The following is a 15,000-nucleotide window of genomic DNA, read 5'->3' on the forward strand; positions in this document are numbered from 1 at the left end:
CACACACACACACACACACACACACACACAGAGCCATGGGATGCATGGACTAGAGAATACACACTATGACTTGATACAACACTTATAACTGACTGCTACACACAGACAATGGCTAACACACACACACAGACACACAAATAAATCCTATTTCCAGTTCAGCCACATCCACACCTTTCCATAATTCAGTTAGAGGGAGACAGTGAGGCTCTTTGATTCAGACAAAGAGACAACATTATTCACACACACACACACACACACATGCGCGCACACACACACACACACACGCACACACACACACCCTGCCCTGCTCACAGCCATAGGCACTGAATAGTCTGCCAAGCTATTCTCTGCTCTGAATTAACTGCCAAAACAAAGATTTAATTCATTACTTTAGCTCTGGGGGAAACACTTTAAATATTTCTTTCAGTTTCAAGGTATGGACATGCTGAAGAGGTGGTCCACACCGACCGCATACAAATTAATAACATGCTGCTGACGGAGCAGCTCTGATGTCGGGGAGTGGTCCAACTGTGGCGGTCAATGAAATAGTTCTTAGACTTTGTGCATTATACTGTATGTTTCTGCCTTTCTGTCTGACTGCTTCTCCGTTCATCTGTGTGTGTTTGTTTGTTTGTTCATTTCCCAGTTTTCCATCTCTCAGTCTACCCCTTCACCCATCCATCCGTCCATCCTTAGTGCATGTAAACTACATGTTCTTTTGATTGTGTCTACAGATCCCTGCTCATCTCTGTGACGTGCACAACTCTCAAATATTCAACACTGCTGGGAGACAGGGAAAGGAGGAAGACTGGGTGAAGGGAATCAACGCACAAACAAATGAAAGCAACCCCCACCCCCATCCATTTATTCATCTGACCAGCAATCCACCTATCCCATGCCGTTTAAATATTTACTAGTGCTAAAGGAAATCGTGTAGCACAACTGACACAAAGACAGAAAAAAAGGGCGATTGGGGAGGAGTGCAAGAGTGATGGATGCAGCGAGGGACAGGAGGAAGCATTGCATGCAGAAGCTGCAGTATAGCACCCCCTGGAGGCTTAAAAATAATGTACGTCTGTCAGGGAATGAAATGCAGAGGAGACAGAGCTCACATACTGTGGAGATAGATGACAATTTCAAGCTAGGTGTATTTCTACAAGACAGAAAAATCATCTTCAAAGACCACAAAACTGCACATCTTGAAATATTGTATGAATGTAAATGTTGTGGCAAAGCATTAATAAAAAAAAATATTCTACTGTCGCAGTAACTGTAGAAGAAAGAACGACAGAAATTAAAACAGAGAGTGAGAAAAGTCAGAAGTAAAGGCAGAGCGAGATCCAGAAGGAGCTCACTGATCAAGGCCACAGCATCTCTTATTTACACACACACACACACACACACACACACACACACACACACACACACACACACACACACACACACACACACACACACACACACACACACACAGTGTCGTGTTTCCATCATTTAAGGGGACATTACACAGACTAACATGCGTTTCCTGGAGACTTATCCTAACCTTAACCTTAACCCCAGTCTTCACTTTAAAGTGTAATGATTTATATGACGGAGACCTGCATTTAACCCACAACGTTACTCTGTAAACAGATTTATGTCCCCACAAAGCTAGTAATACAAGGCCACACACACATGCGCACATGCAGACACACACTAAAACATCTCTTATTTACCAGCTTACATCTGCACTATTTATGTGGCACTTGGGAGAGGCACAGAAGAGAGGGAGAGAGGAGAGGGGCTAAAATATGCATAGGGGCTGGTTCTTCTGGGACGGACGGGGGAGTCAGGGAGAGGGAGACAGAGAGACGGAGGGGAGTAAGATAGAAAGTGAAAAATGTGGTATCTATGTGTAGAAGATGGCAAGAGAGGTGAAAGCAAGTGATGAAGAGGGTGGGAAAGAGAAAGTGAGGGGCTTTGTATGCAGAGGGAGAGACGGAGACGGAAAGAGGGACTGAAAGAGTGCAATCAGGATCGAGAGCGATGATCCAGTGATGTGTCCATGCAGCAGTGACTCCTGGGTGTGTGTTTGAGTGAGAGAGAGAGCGAGCTGGACATCATATGGCCCTCTGAGGGGCTGAAAGAGGCCAAGGCCATTTCTAACTGGCCAACCAGCCTCCTTCATCCATCCACACCTCATGAGAACACACAAATTTTACCCCATTCCACCATCTCTGGCAGATTCACGCACACACGAAGCACACACACGCAGCTCGCAGTGGCATTAAGCTCCATGGTTGTGGCTCTCCATCTCCCCCACTTAGCCTTTCTGTCCAGCCCACTTAGAAAGCCCTCCCATGGGGCAATGGAGCTGTCGCAGGTCAGGCTGAGGCTGCAGGTTTACGCGCACACGCACACGCACACACACACACACACACACACACACACACACACACACACACACACACACACACACACACACACACACACACACACGGGCCATGACCAAAGAGTGAATAAATGGATAGAGCCACAGTGCAGCAGTCAAAGAGGAAGAAGTGCAAGAGAGGGAGAAAAAAGTTACTATGATCAATTTAGCTGGAATAAACTCAGACTCAGACTTAAAACTCAGCAAACCCTAAAAACTGGACATCTCACTGATGTCTCTGATCAGCTTGATATGAGGCAGACTGAGACACAGTATTATGAAAATAAAATGTAACTGTACTAACAAAAGGGGAATCTAAACTTAAAGGTCCATTGTGGTGGATTTAGTGGCCTCTGGCAGTGAGGACTGGAAGCAGCTTAACACCCCTCACCTCACCCTCCCCGACGGTGGCCACAGAAAATGTGACAGGCCCTCTTTCAAGCCAGTGTTTGGTTTGTTCTTTCTGGGCTACTGTAGAAACATTTTCGTGCAATATGGTGAACTGAATGGAAGAGGATCTTATTTTAAGGTAATGACATCACAAGTACTGTTATTTTCAGGTGAGTCTGTGAAAACACTACTGAAAACAGAACTGCATTTTAACCTCAGATCCCCGTAAATCCTCCACACATTACCTTTAAAAAGGATTTCAGTCTTTTGCTGACTTTCTTTGTCTGAGCTCGTTTTCACACCTGACCGAGCGGACTCGGTTCGATTGGGGAGCTGAAATTCGCAACATTGTTGCATTTATCACTTCTTTTGGTTCTGCTTTCACGCTGTGATTTCTAAAGCGCACCGAACTTTCTGAGCAGCATCACGTGGTTGAAAGGGGCGCTCGTCGATTGGACAAAGCTCCCAGCCCGGAAAAACAACATTGAACGCAACTGTTCCTATAATGCTATCGTAGCTTGTCACGGATTGATTCTGTTATTTTTTTCTAACTTTGACGATCTAGCATGTGACAACAGATGAGCTCAGAGTTTAAGGACTGTGACTGTTGGTAGCTGTGATTTGATTTTGTTTAAATATGCCAAATTTTGAATTTATTATTTTATTTATTTATTGTTGTTCAGACAATTGAGCTAAGCTAGCTAGCAACTGCAAATGTCAGCTGGCACAAATAGAGATGCAGAATCAAGCTATATTATAAATACAGATGAGATACGTTGTATTTTAGCATGCGTATGCACTGCGTATAGCGTCACTACATACATTTGGTCCTGTGTTTGGTCCGGTGAGCTTTCACACTGCATACGAACCGAACCAGGGACCCACGTTTCCAGGTGGACCAGAGTTCGCTTGTTTGGTCCGCACCATTCGGATGAGCTTTCACACCTGCCAAAACGAAGCGGACTATCCGAGGAAACGAACTCTGCTCCGTTTAAAGCGGACCAAACAGCTCTGGTGTGAAAGCGACCTAAATCTCTGTTAATAACAGTCCACACACCACCCACTCTTCTACTCTCTAATACAGCACTTATTAAGGAGACATAATATGGAGAAAATTTACTAGACAAAACAGAGATCGATGGTCAAAGAGAACAAAAAGCATGCCAGCATGCTAACCTGGGTCAATCCACTGCGACAGAAATGCCAGAACACCAAACAAGGGATATCCTATGAGCAAGATGAGGGCTGTGGTGCTTTTACAAACTCTTAAACAGATCATTTTAAGATGCACTGCACTTTGTTTGTTTTCTGTTAGTAATGAATTATTTATCTGTTCATCCATGTAGTGCAGTAGTTAGCTTGAGTAGAGAGTTATTCTCTGAATACTCTGCTAATGAGAGATGTTGATCAGCTTGTCATCTATCTGGTTTGTTGGGTTGCACCTGTGGCAATATATTCTCTTCAAAACTGATCCGAAAACGAAGCGATTCATTCCACACACATTTGTATTTCTAAGAACCAACATTCATCACAAACCCAGAAGTATCATTCCTCATTAGCCACTGAATTTTCCTCAGAGGTTTCATAGTGAATTTAAATAAACTGCAGGCTTTCACACAAGCTTCCACTACCACTATGCCACCTTTAACATCACCTCTGGTCAATGCAGCCGACAACAGCACGAGCAAAGTTACAGCAGATTTCACATCTAACTGGGCCGCCGCTGACCTTCAGATTGTGCAGGTCACTAGCCTGGTGCCAAAGAGATGAGGAAGAGAAGCAGTGCAATGGGACAGGAAGGTTTACATCATCGCAGACCTGGCCACAGCTGGCCTCAGACCTACTCTTGGGTGACTTATATCCTCTCTTCTCTATCATACACATGCATGCATACAGACACACGAATGCGTCTGGACCCTAATGACATGAAGCTTGCCAGAACCCTGCTCAGACCTCATGTGGAGAGATGGAAAGAGAGGGACAGAGGAATGGAAAGGTGGTGGAGGAGGAAATATAGAGATGAACAGCAAATAGAGGGATTCTGTAAAATGATGTACAGTAGCTGGGAGGGATGGTACTGAGGGAGGATACTGTATACTGATGGATGCATGGAAGCCTAGAGAGCTGGGAGGGAGGGATACAATGAGGGAGGGAGGGTGTAAAAGAAAGGAGGAGGTCTACTCAGGTGGGTAGCAGAAAACTGTCCATCGTGCGTGGGGTTAATTACACTTTCTCAGATACAGTGAGTCACCTCAGGCACAGTCCACTGACTGCAGTGTGAAGCAGCAGCTCAGTGCCTGCACACAATGATTCCCTGATTAATGCCTGACAAAACCACACACAGACAGACAGTTCAACTTCAACACAGAGACAGAACCAAGGAGCGCTACCTGTAGTTCTGTCTGAAAGAAGAACTTCTGTGGACACTGGGAACAGTCGTAGATCTTGTCTTCCTGGCCATGGACAGCAAAAATGTGCTGCTGGAGCTTGTTGGCCTGCACAAACACTGGGAAAGACGCAAACACAGCACAGGTTACACAGTGTTTATCTGGGGAAGTCAATCAGCCATTGCTTAGGACAATGGGAGGCTTTTAAGGTTCCAAAGTCAAGGAAAGAAGCTCAAGTTCAAGATTTGCCTATTGGGCAAAACAGCAGATGAATCTAAACAGTTGTGGACACTTGTGTTGCTGGGGGCAGTCACATGGTGCCAAATTCAAGGCAACATATTTTCAGCAGTGCTTGGTATGTGTTGGCAGATGAAATGTTACAGTGCATGCCGCATGGCTGCACAGTCGCAACCACTGCCAGTTTGATTCCAGCCAGTGACCTTTATTGCATGTTACACCCCCCCCCCCCCCCCCCCAATTTCCTGTCTGCCTCTTCACTGTCCCTATCCAATTAAGGCAACAATGCCACCAAAAAACAAACAAAAAAAAACTGTTTCAGTTGGATTCGCTTTAATGTTTGCCAGATGACTTGCTTTGGAAAGACTGATCCTGTGTCTGTCAGTGGAAGATAACTGGAGGTTTTGGGGAAGGACTGAGACCACAGCACATGTAGCTTTAGGTTCTCAGAATAACTAACCCAGCAAACAAACGCATAACGACACACAAAGCAAATTAAGGGCTGACTTTAAAAGAGGTGTATGGGATAGAAAGAGGGGACAGAATGGAGCAGGAAATAATGAGAGAAAACACAAAGTGCTACGCTCAGCAGACCTCGTGATATTTATCAATAAATTATTGCTTCCTTTTTTAACTGCCATTGCAGCATTGTCTTACACACCTTTTCTCTTTCTTTTGCTCCCCTTTGTTTCAGGAAACTTTTGGTTTTTATTGTAAGTGTGTATGTGTTGAATTATTAACCCTCCCCATAGGAGTGGTGCCCATCTTACTAATTCATATGCCACCAAGGAATAGAGTGAAAGTCTAAACCCTTACTGGGGGGGGGGGGGGGGGCAGACAATCTCAACAACTGAGGGGAGGGCAGAGAGAGGTAGGGAGAGTGAAGGGGGACACGTTTCTGGTAAAATACTGAGGTGTTGAATGAAACTCTGAACACCACAGGCCTAATTTGGATACTTTGGGGACTTCATATTTGTCCTGTTTAGAGGTATTACTGCAGGTATTGTCAGTACTTCTTTAGCAGCAGCACCCTGCTGGAATATTACTCCCACAGTTTGAAATATTAAAACAATCAATATTCCTCGTGTGATCTTTCTGTTTACCAGAAACCAAAAACTTCACAGCACATTTACTCCACGTGTCGTGATGCGGGTGACCCGTGATGTGCGGTGAGGTTCATGCCTGGTGAGACTCTGACTCCTCTGGAGTCCGATGTAAAAATATATGAACCCAAAATAGAAGCTTATATTTCAATTTTGTCCTTAACTGAAACATGTAGTTGTTTCAAAAGCTTTTAATTTTGCTTTAATCAATTCCACACTGTTCAACAATACGATAGCGAGAAAAACAAAAGAATATTTAATGTGAGGTCAAATTTGATTTTTTAAAATCTAAATGTTTTTTTTTTGGCTGATCTCTCTTTTTTTAATTAAAATTGAACACTCACTATCGCCCTGCGTAGGAGCGCGCAGCGACGTGCATTGCGCGATGGAGCTCAGCACTGCCAATAAAGAGAGACAGCAATGGCCGTGCGTCAGCTTCCTGCGTCAGTCAGAGTGTGAGGCACAGCTCATCGCTGCCTCACCTCGCCCTTCTCCCACGTATTTGAACAGGAAATGCGTAAATTTAGCGATTCTGAACATAGAAATGTTGAAATACAGAAAACTAATTTATAGAAGAGTCACGAGCTTAAGTCTGAATTTCCTCCTCTTAATGAATTCATAAAGCACAGCAAGTTTTCTTAATTCTATTTTAACAGGTGAGACGCTGCCTCCCCTGACCACACGTCACTGTTTAATACTGACCATAGAATCCTGGCTGGCATGGTTAAAACCTTTAAGGCTTCAAATTAATCTAGAAATCGAACAAATAATAGACTACAGAACAATTAAAACACAATGCAAAACATCTCTACAATATTGATTCATGATCAGTGTGAGTCTGTCTTTAGTAGTATTTAACTGGTGATATACAGCGCTGGAAAATATTTCTACACAAAAGAACAGAATGGCGAAAAACGCCGAATAACATCCCTTATTTGCTTATTGTTACTGGTTTCTTATGGTGTACTCGAGTGTGTGTGTGTGATTATTCAGGCCATTGTAATATCCTGCTCTGAGTCCATTTTTGGTGAGGCAGACAGGACATAAGTGAGTAGGAGTTATCTGTGCTACTGTCCTTGAAGGTGAATGTGTCTTTGTGTGTATGTGCGTGTCTCAATCTCTCACCTGTGAAGCAGACGGGACACTTGAAGGTACCTCCCATGCCTTCAAAGCTGTGCTCTATCAGGTGGCAAAGCAGCTTGGCAGGTGAATCAAACATCTGGTTACACAGCTTGCACTCATGATTGATGCCCTCCTCTGCAAATAGGAGATAGACACGCATATGTAGGCTGGATTAACCAACACGAAAACAGGAACATACAACATCATTTTAGAACATTAATACGATGCTCATGACAGATGTCCTGTGCACATATAGAAACTGCCGGACAGTCAGACACTAATACACTGATGTGTCAGAAAAACTATACAGGTGGGACAGATAGAAATGTAAGACATATTGCATGCAGGCATGGAAAACAATTTCAATCATTTAACCAAACTGTACTGCCAAATGAATAGAGGAAGCGCTGAAATTATATGACAGAATAATGCTCAAAAAAGTTTCAGAAAAGGAGCAAACAAATGAACTCATGGCACTCCAATGGAAAATATTTGGTTTTAATTTGAAAAACTGCATTTTTAAGGTTGAGCTAACTTAGGCCGTTAACACACACGTTGTGATATAGGCTGTATCATACGCTCTCTTCCTCTCCCCTGCTGCATGTTCTCCTTTCATTTTTTCCTTTTCCCTTGTACAATCCCCCAACACACTCACACACACACAAATCCCAGTGCCGTGTCTGTCCCAACTGGTAATTGCCTGTCCTTCCCACAGGGGCTGTGGATGATCTGCCCTTCCAATAGCCATCCTTCCCTCTCTCCCTCTGTCCTCTGCCCTCCCCCACTACAGCCACTCACCCGTCCTTCGCATTGGCCATTGTCTCCCTCAGTGTCCCCGTATTGTCCCTTTTGGGTTATCACTCGCTGAATAATTTGTGTGGGCTACGCTTCAAGCCTCTCACCCCTTGTTACCGCTCTTCACATATAGCACTTATCCTTTTTTTTCCGCATCACAGTAATGGAGAGGGCCCTCCGCAGAGCAGTTTGTATGGGCTGCTGGTGCATACAGCTGCTACAATGATTTTTCACATCATGCTTTGTCATTGCATCATAAGTCACGCTACTGTACAAACAGCGCGTCACTGTAAGTCGACAATAAGCACCTCTCCACGAAAGATATGAAGGAACCTAAACAATGACAGACGAAGAGCGCTGACGCTGAAATACGATCAGGCCTATCGATCTCAACCACACAAGAGGAGAGACTGTTAACAGCACGGCCTCTAACCTCCCTCCTTATTCTAACTTATACCAGTGTTTGTGTGTTTTTCTTTGTGTCTGTTAAGGCGTGAGTGACATCACAGCACCCACAGTGAAAGGCCAGGCAAAAGTCATGAACACACACACACACACACAAACATACACACACTCCTTTACAGGAGCTCTTCTGCTTGTTGTCCTTATCACCATTGTCCCATACAGGACCAATGCCTCTCCGACACATGCACACACACACATACACACACGCACACATACAGAAACACAATGTGGGGCCAAACACACGCATGCACACCGTAGGAGTGTACAGCCCAGAGAGATCAGATGGTGTCTTCTGTGGGCTAATCTGTAACCCCTTGTGGAGGTGCACACACACACACACACACACACACACACACACACACACACACACACACACACAGAAACATGCATACACATACTGACTCAGAGATACACAGTCTGTCTTTTCTGTTTTTTGTGTGTACATGCACGCACGCACACACACATTCAAACAGTCTGCAAAACTTTAGCAGCAGAGCTGTAGGGGGTCATGGGGGTAATAATGTCTTCAATCATACATCCATGACACCCATACTGACTAATATGCGCGCGCACACACACACACACACACACACACACACACACACACACACACACACACACACACACACACACACACACACACACACACACACACACACACACACACACACACACACACACACACAAAGATTCCTATCTCTCTTTGCCTCAAAGGCCGACACAAGGGTGCCCTAATCCCATCTCAATAGCTGTGGGGGAGTGTGTGCATGCGTGTGTGTTTGTGTGTGTGCATGTGTGTTTGAGTGTGGTGGGTGCCACATACGCTTATATGGATGAGATGGTATGCTCCATGGTCCTGGTCCCCAAATATCCCCCTGTTCACATACACAGGCACACACACAAACCTCAAAGGCTGCGAGGTTGTGTGGGGCGCCAGTGTGTCCGAGACATACTGAGATAGATAGAGGTTCATTATCATTTGCTAGGAGATTGAAACAGCGGGAGAGTGTCACATGGAGCGAGACACACAGAGAGAGAGAGGGAGAGAGAGAGACAGAGGAGTGTACAGCACTACCAGTTAAATCAATTGTCACATTTTATATTTAAATTATCATGTAAGTATTCATTGTCTTTGTGAAAGTATACTTTTATTTAACAATGGATTTCTCCAAAAGAGAAAATTGTTGTTTCAACCGAACTGAGGCAAAAGACAGACCCGAGAGAAAGAGATACAACAATACAAAAGGCACAGATAGAGAGAAAAAGTAATGTCTACGCTTTGGCAGTCTCGGTGTGTATACGTGTGTGTTAGGTGTCTCTGTAGAAGGCAATGCTCCCATGCCACCAGTATCAGAGAAAGTGGTAAACTTCAGCTATGCACGCAGTGATGTGCCCATTAATGCCCAAGGATACATCGGCACATGGGCTGCTGAAACCGGGGATCAAACCACCGACCTGATAGGTGGACGACCGCTCTACCTCCTGAGCCACAGTCGCCCAAGTGCCCAAGTACACCTTGATGCTTGAGAAAGCCTTACCTTTAGCAATAAGGTCCTGTGAAAATGACAAAATCGCTGCCACAGAACACTGAAATGAACAGACGAGTGACCCTGAGCACCAGCTCTCAACAACATGCCACTTATGGTTATACAACATCCTAGTTGATGAGGCTCTGGCATCATGAATAGCGTCTATAAAACCATGAGGGAGTCACACTGTAGTCAGGTTGAATCACTCATGAGCCAAGCCCATAGAACTAACCCTAACCCAAGCAAAGCCGGACAGAAGTTGAAAAATCTTACGCACCCAGCTTCCCTAACCAACGAGGTGCAACCAGTATCATAGACAGACCTCCTTCGCTCACTCGAGCCAGAGTTGAAAGAACGAAAGCTACCAGAGGAGTTGGCTAACCCCTGGAAAGCGAATCTCAGATCTTTGAGATGTGGAGGATATATAGGCTATAGCTATTGTCAGGAGAGAAGTAAGTACTTTTTCTTGGAGGACATTGCTACCTGCGGTGCGGTATCATTAACACTGCCTATTATGAGGTATTGCTCCCTGTTGGTACTGCCTTTATTCATAAAAAGTATTGCTACATTTGTACTGGAGAATATTGCTGCTCTCCAGTGTGACAGTATTGCTATCTTACACCCAAACCAGCCGTAGAAGAGTACTGCTATGGTTTGTGAACTTGGGTGCAAGGGTACAACTGGGAACGAAGCACCTGGTGTCCAAGTTGTACACTCAAGTCAGCGGAAAGTTTAGCTTCACACCTAACAGCACAGTCATCGACAGGCTTCTGTGAGAAGGGAGTAGAGGTTTTTGAATGATGACTGATGCTATGTCAGCCTAATATACAGGAGCAGGACCCCATCCACTCCTGACACAGTGCCAGCTAATCAGGGCCAACGTAATGTTTGAGCTTCTGATGAGGTCACACATATATTATGTATTCCCAGACGTGAGACGCAAAACAAATGCTATGAAAGAGAGCTGAGGCACATAACACAACCTAACAATTCATATGTAAACTATCCACAGTGTAGTGCTCATCTGCCAATCATAAAAACATATTTGGGGAAATTTATAAAAAACAGTGTTTTTAAGTGGCAAACCATCTCAACTAGGGCTGCAACTACTGATTACTGTCATGATTCAATTCATCATTTAGTCTATAAAATGTCAGAAAACAGCCAAAGCTGCTCATCAAACTTTCCTGTAGCCTAAGAAGACATCTTCAGATTCCTTATTTTGAATTGCTAGCACTTTAAAACTCAGAAATATTCAAGTTACAATCAAGCAAGAAATTCACACAATTCACAAGTTGGAACCAGAAAATGTATAGAATAATTTATCGATTAGCAGAATTGTGGTTGATTAATTTCTATCTATTGGCAACATTTCATCAGCACAAACAAAAAATAGCTTCTTGAAGCCATCAGCCTTACAAAAGAAACTTTAAAGCTAATTAACTGTCAATTAATCATAGGGAGAGTGAAACAAGTGGCTACAGATGAGAAAAGACAAAATTACAGAGACTACAGAGAGAGAGAGAGAGAGAGAGAGAGAGAGAGAGAGAGAGAGAGAGAGAGAGAGAGAGAGAGAGAGAGAGAGAGAGAACTGAAGGGAAAACAGTGAGATGCAGAGAGATAATTGGCCTGTCCAGAACAAGGGCATGGAGAGAGGCCTTCAATGCCTCTGTGTGTGTGTGTGTGTGTGTGTGTGTGTGTGTGTGTGTGTGTGTGTGTGTGTGTGTGTGTGTGTGTGTGTGTGTGTGTGTGTGTGTGTGTGTGTGCCCGTCCCATGAAAGAGTTCTCTTTTCTGACAAATACATTGTTTTGATCAGTGTACGTGGGGACCACAGTCTCTGTATGCTGTCCCCCTAAGAGACCCAGTTCATGTGTGTGTATGTGTGTGTGTGCGTGTGTGTGTGTATGCGACCCATAGTGAGATGACAGAGTCGTAGAGCATCCTGCCGCTATGCTTTGTCTCACAGAGTGCATTTGATCCACCAGCACAGGCGTACGCACACACGCACACACTCACTCAATCACTCACTCACTCACACACACACACACACACACACACACACGCATGCATACACACACACACACACACACACACACACACACACACACACACACACAAAACCCTTGCAGGCTTATGCTGGGACAGAGAACACAAGGGAGAAAGGGATGACATGAGAAAGAGAGAGAGAGAGAGAAAGCAAGAGAGAAAGAAGGTTAGGACTGAGTTTGTTAGCACACCACAGGAGATGAACTTTTCCTGCCTTTTTAATGCACATCAAGGTAAGTTCAGGTATTACTGTATTATTTAATGCCTTTATGGAGGACTGCTTTAAATTGCTTATGGTGTATCCTGGTCATTATTTGGGATACGCAGCACGAATGCTTTGTAAAAACTTATGCCAAGTCCTCTCTTTTTTACACCGACTAAACACAAATTACACAATGAGCATTTTAAGATTAGTCAGATTAGTCAAAGGCGAGTTCCAGCTGTGCTGACAATTCCCAAAATGCACAGCTGGCTGTTCTTGATTGGTTGTAATGCCAGCTCTTCGTAATCAGGGCGCTGGTTACTAGGCTTTTCTGCTTAGAGTTTATTTCCCCTTAGAAAAGAACAGCACTCAACTTCAAAGTGTTCACCATTGTCCAGGTCCTGCCTGCAACTGTCAACATGAACATCTCATGTAGTGTTATTATATTCACAGTGGGCAGCAGAGAAACATGTAAGACCATTCAGATAAGATATCAGAGAGGCAGACAGAGACGGCGAGGAAGATGGAGAAAAACAGCTTTTAAAAATGACTGAGAGGGAGAGACCTTGGCCTGACTCCAAAGCTCTGTTCTTTCTTAACCGAGCAACGAGTGGAGCCAAACACAAACCCACAGAAACTCACACACACAAATACACACTCAAAGACACAAACACGCACACACACACAGGTAATTGGTGGGTGGCTGTTGCGCACCTCTAGAATTACTGATGAGGTTTCACCTAAGAGAGAGAGAAAGGCTGAAAGTATAACAGGAGAAGAGGAAACAGAAACAATGAGAGGACAGAATGTAATGCAATGTGTGTGGACTGCAGTCAGACTCATTATTACAACTCTACTGTCAACACTGTTTTACACACACACACACACACACACACACACACACACACACACACACACACACACACACACACACACACACACACCCTTATTGCTCATGCTCTCCCTCAGTCTCATTCTCTCTCTCTCTCTGCTAATTGACCAGAGTAGAGGGACCAGGTGGCATTATCCCTGCCCCACCACATGCACACACACGCACACGCACACACACACACACACACACACACACACACACAAAAAAAAAAAAAATTACAATCATGTTGGCCTCAACACAGACCCCTGCAACATGCAGCACAACATAAATGAGCTCCTTGGTTTGTGTTGGGGGATAGATCCCAAAGGTGCTCCCCCCCCCCACACACACCTCTTAACCCTTTCCTTGTCTTGGCTTGGATACTCCTTTGGGTGCCTGGCCCCCACAAGTCCCAGCCTCCCTCTCCCTTCCCCTCTCTCTGTACGGGCTGCTGGGGATCCCTTGGGTATCTACCCTCCATTACTGCCCTTACTTCCTCCTCTCAACCCCCTCCATCCCGAACTAAGTGAGGCTGTGTGTGTGTGTGTGTGTGTGTGTGTGTGTGTGTGTGTGTGTGTGTGTGTGTGTGTGTGTTGTGTGTGTGTGTGAATGAGCAGTCGAAAGCGTGCTTGTGTGTGTTTTGTCCCTTGTGGCAGGGAAGCCGTAAACCAAGCCAGGCGATTGATGGCAAGGACGGCAAGGGAGAGGCGGCGAGAGAGAGAGAGAGAGAGAGAGAGAGAGAGAGAGGGGGGGGGGGGGAGGAGGAGGACTGGAGAGAGGGATGGAGAGAGGGATGATGTTGTGAGAAAGAGAGCAGCAAAGAAGACAGCAGTGGACAGAGAGAGGAGTATGCACCTCTCTGCCTTACTCAAGGTGTGTTTCCATGGCAACTGGGGGGGTGCTGATGTGGGGGGAGTGAGCTTGACCCATTGGTACTGTGGGGGCTGGAGAATATATACACACACACATGCACACACACAACCTGCTGCAGTGCTGGAGGGGTCCCAGGAGTGCCCCCACCTTTACTCACCCTCTCACTCTCTCTCATATGCACACACACAGAAAGAATGCTGCAGCGCTGAGGTCCCACGAGAACCCAACACCCACACACACCACACACTCTCCTCCCTCCTCTCGTCTTCCAGTTTCCTATCCTGTTTCCATCTCTCCCTGTGAACTAATTGTTAATATTTTCATTGTTTTTTTATCTACTGTGCTGATTTCTACCTTTAGCTGAATGGCGATGGGAGGCAGAGCTATCTCCCTTCCAAACAAAAGAAGTCTTTTTGTTTTTGTTTGCAATCATATGACACAACCTGCTGTTCTCATATGTGACAACCTGGAACAACTGTTTTTGACACATTCGTTTCACTCCGCTGTCACAGGTCACCACTTACATCCATTCCAGTCTCACTTCAAATCCATCTCTCCTTATCTACAGA

General features: G+C 44.9%; 1 protein-coding gene across 3 annotated transcripts in view; it reads right to left on the minus strand.

Annotated features, from left to right (window-relative positions):
- Positions 1 to 15,000, minus strand: part of znf423 (zinc finger protein 423) — a 163,046-nt gene that overhangs the window by 9,603 nt on the left and 138,443 nt on the right. For all 3 annotated transcript variants that reach the window (XM_070973118.1, XM_070973117.1, XM_070973115.1), the window contains 2 exons: positions 7,653 to 7,784; positions 5,191 to 5,306 (listed from right to left, as the gene is read on the minus strand). In XM_070973118.1, the coding sequence (XP_070829219.1) occupies positions 5,191 to 5,306; positions 7,653 to 7,784 (248 nt within the window). The remainder of the gene's footprint in view (positions 1 to 5,190; positions 5,307 to 7,652; positions 7,785 to 15,000) is intronic.

The sequence above is a fragment of the Chaetodon trifascialis genome, chromosome 10 (genome assembly GCF_039877785.1).
Source record: "Chaetodon trifascialis isolate fChaTrf1 chromosome 10, fChaTrf1.hap1, whole genome shotgun sequence".
In the NCBI taxonomy this organism is placed as follows: Eukaryota; Metazoa; Chordata; class Actinopteri; order Chaetodontiformes; family Chaetodontidae; genus Chaetodon; species Chaetodon trifascialis.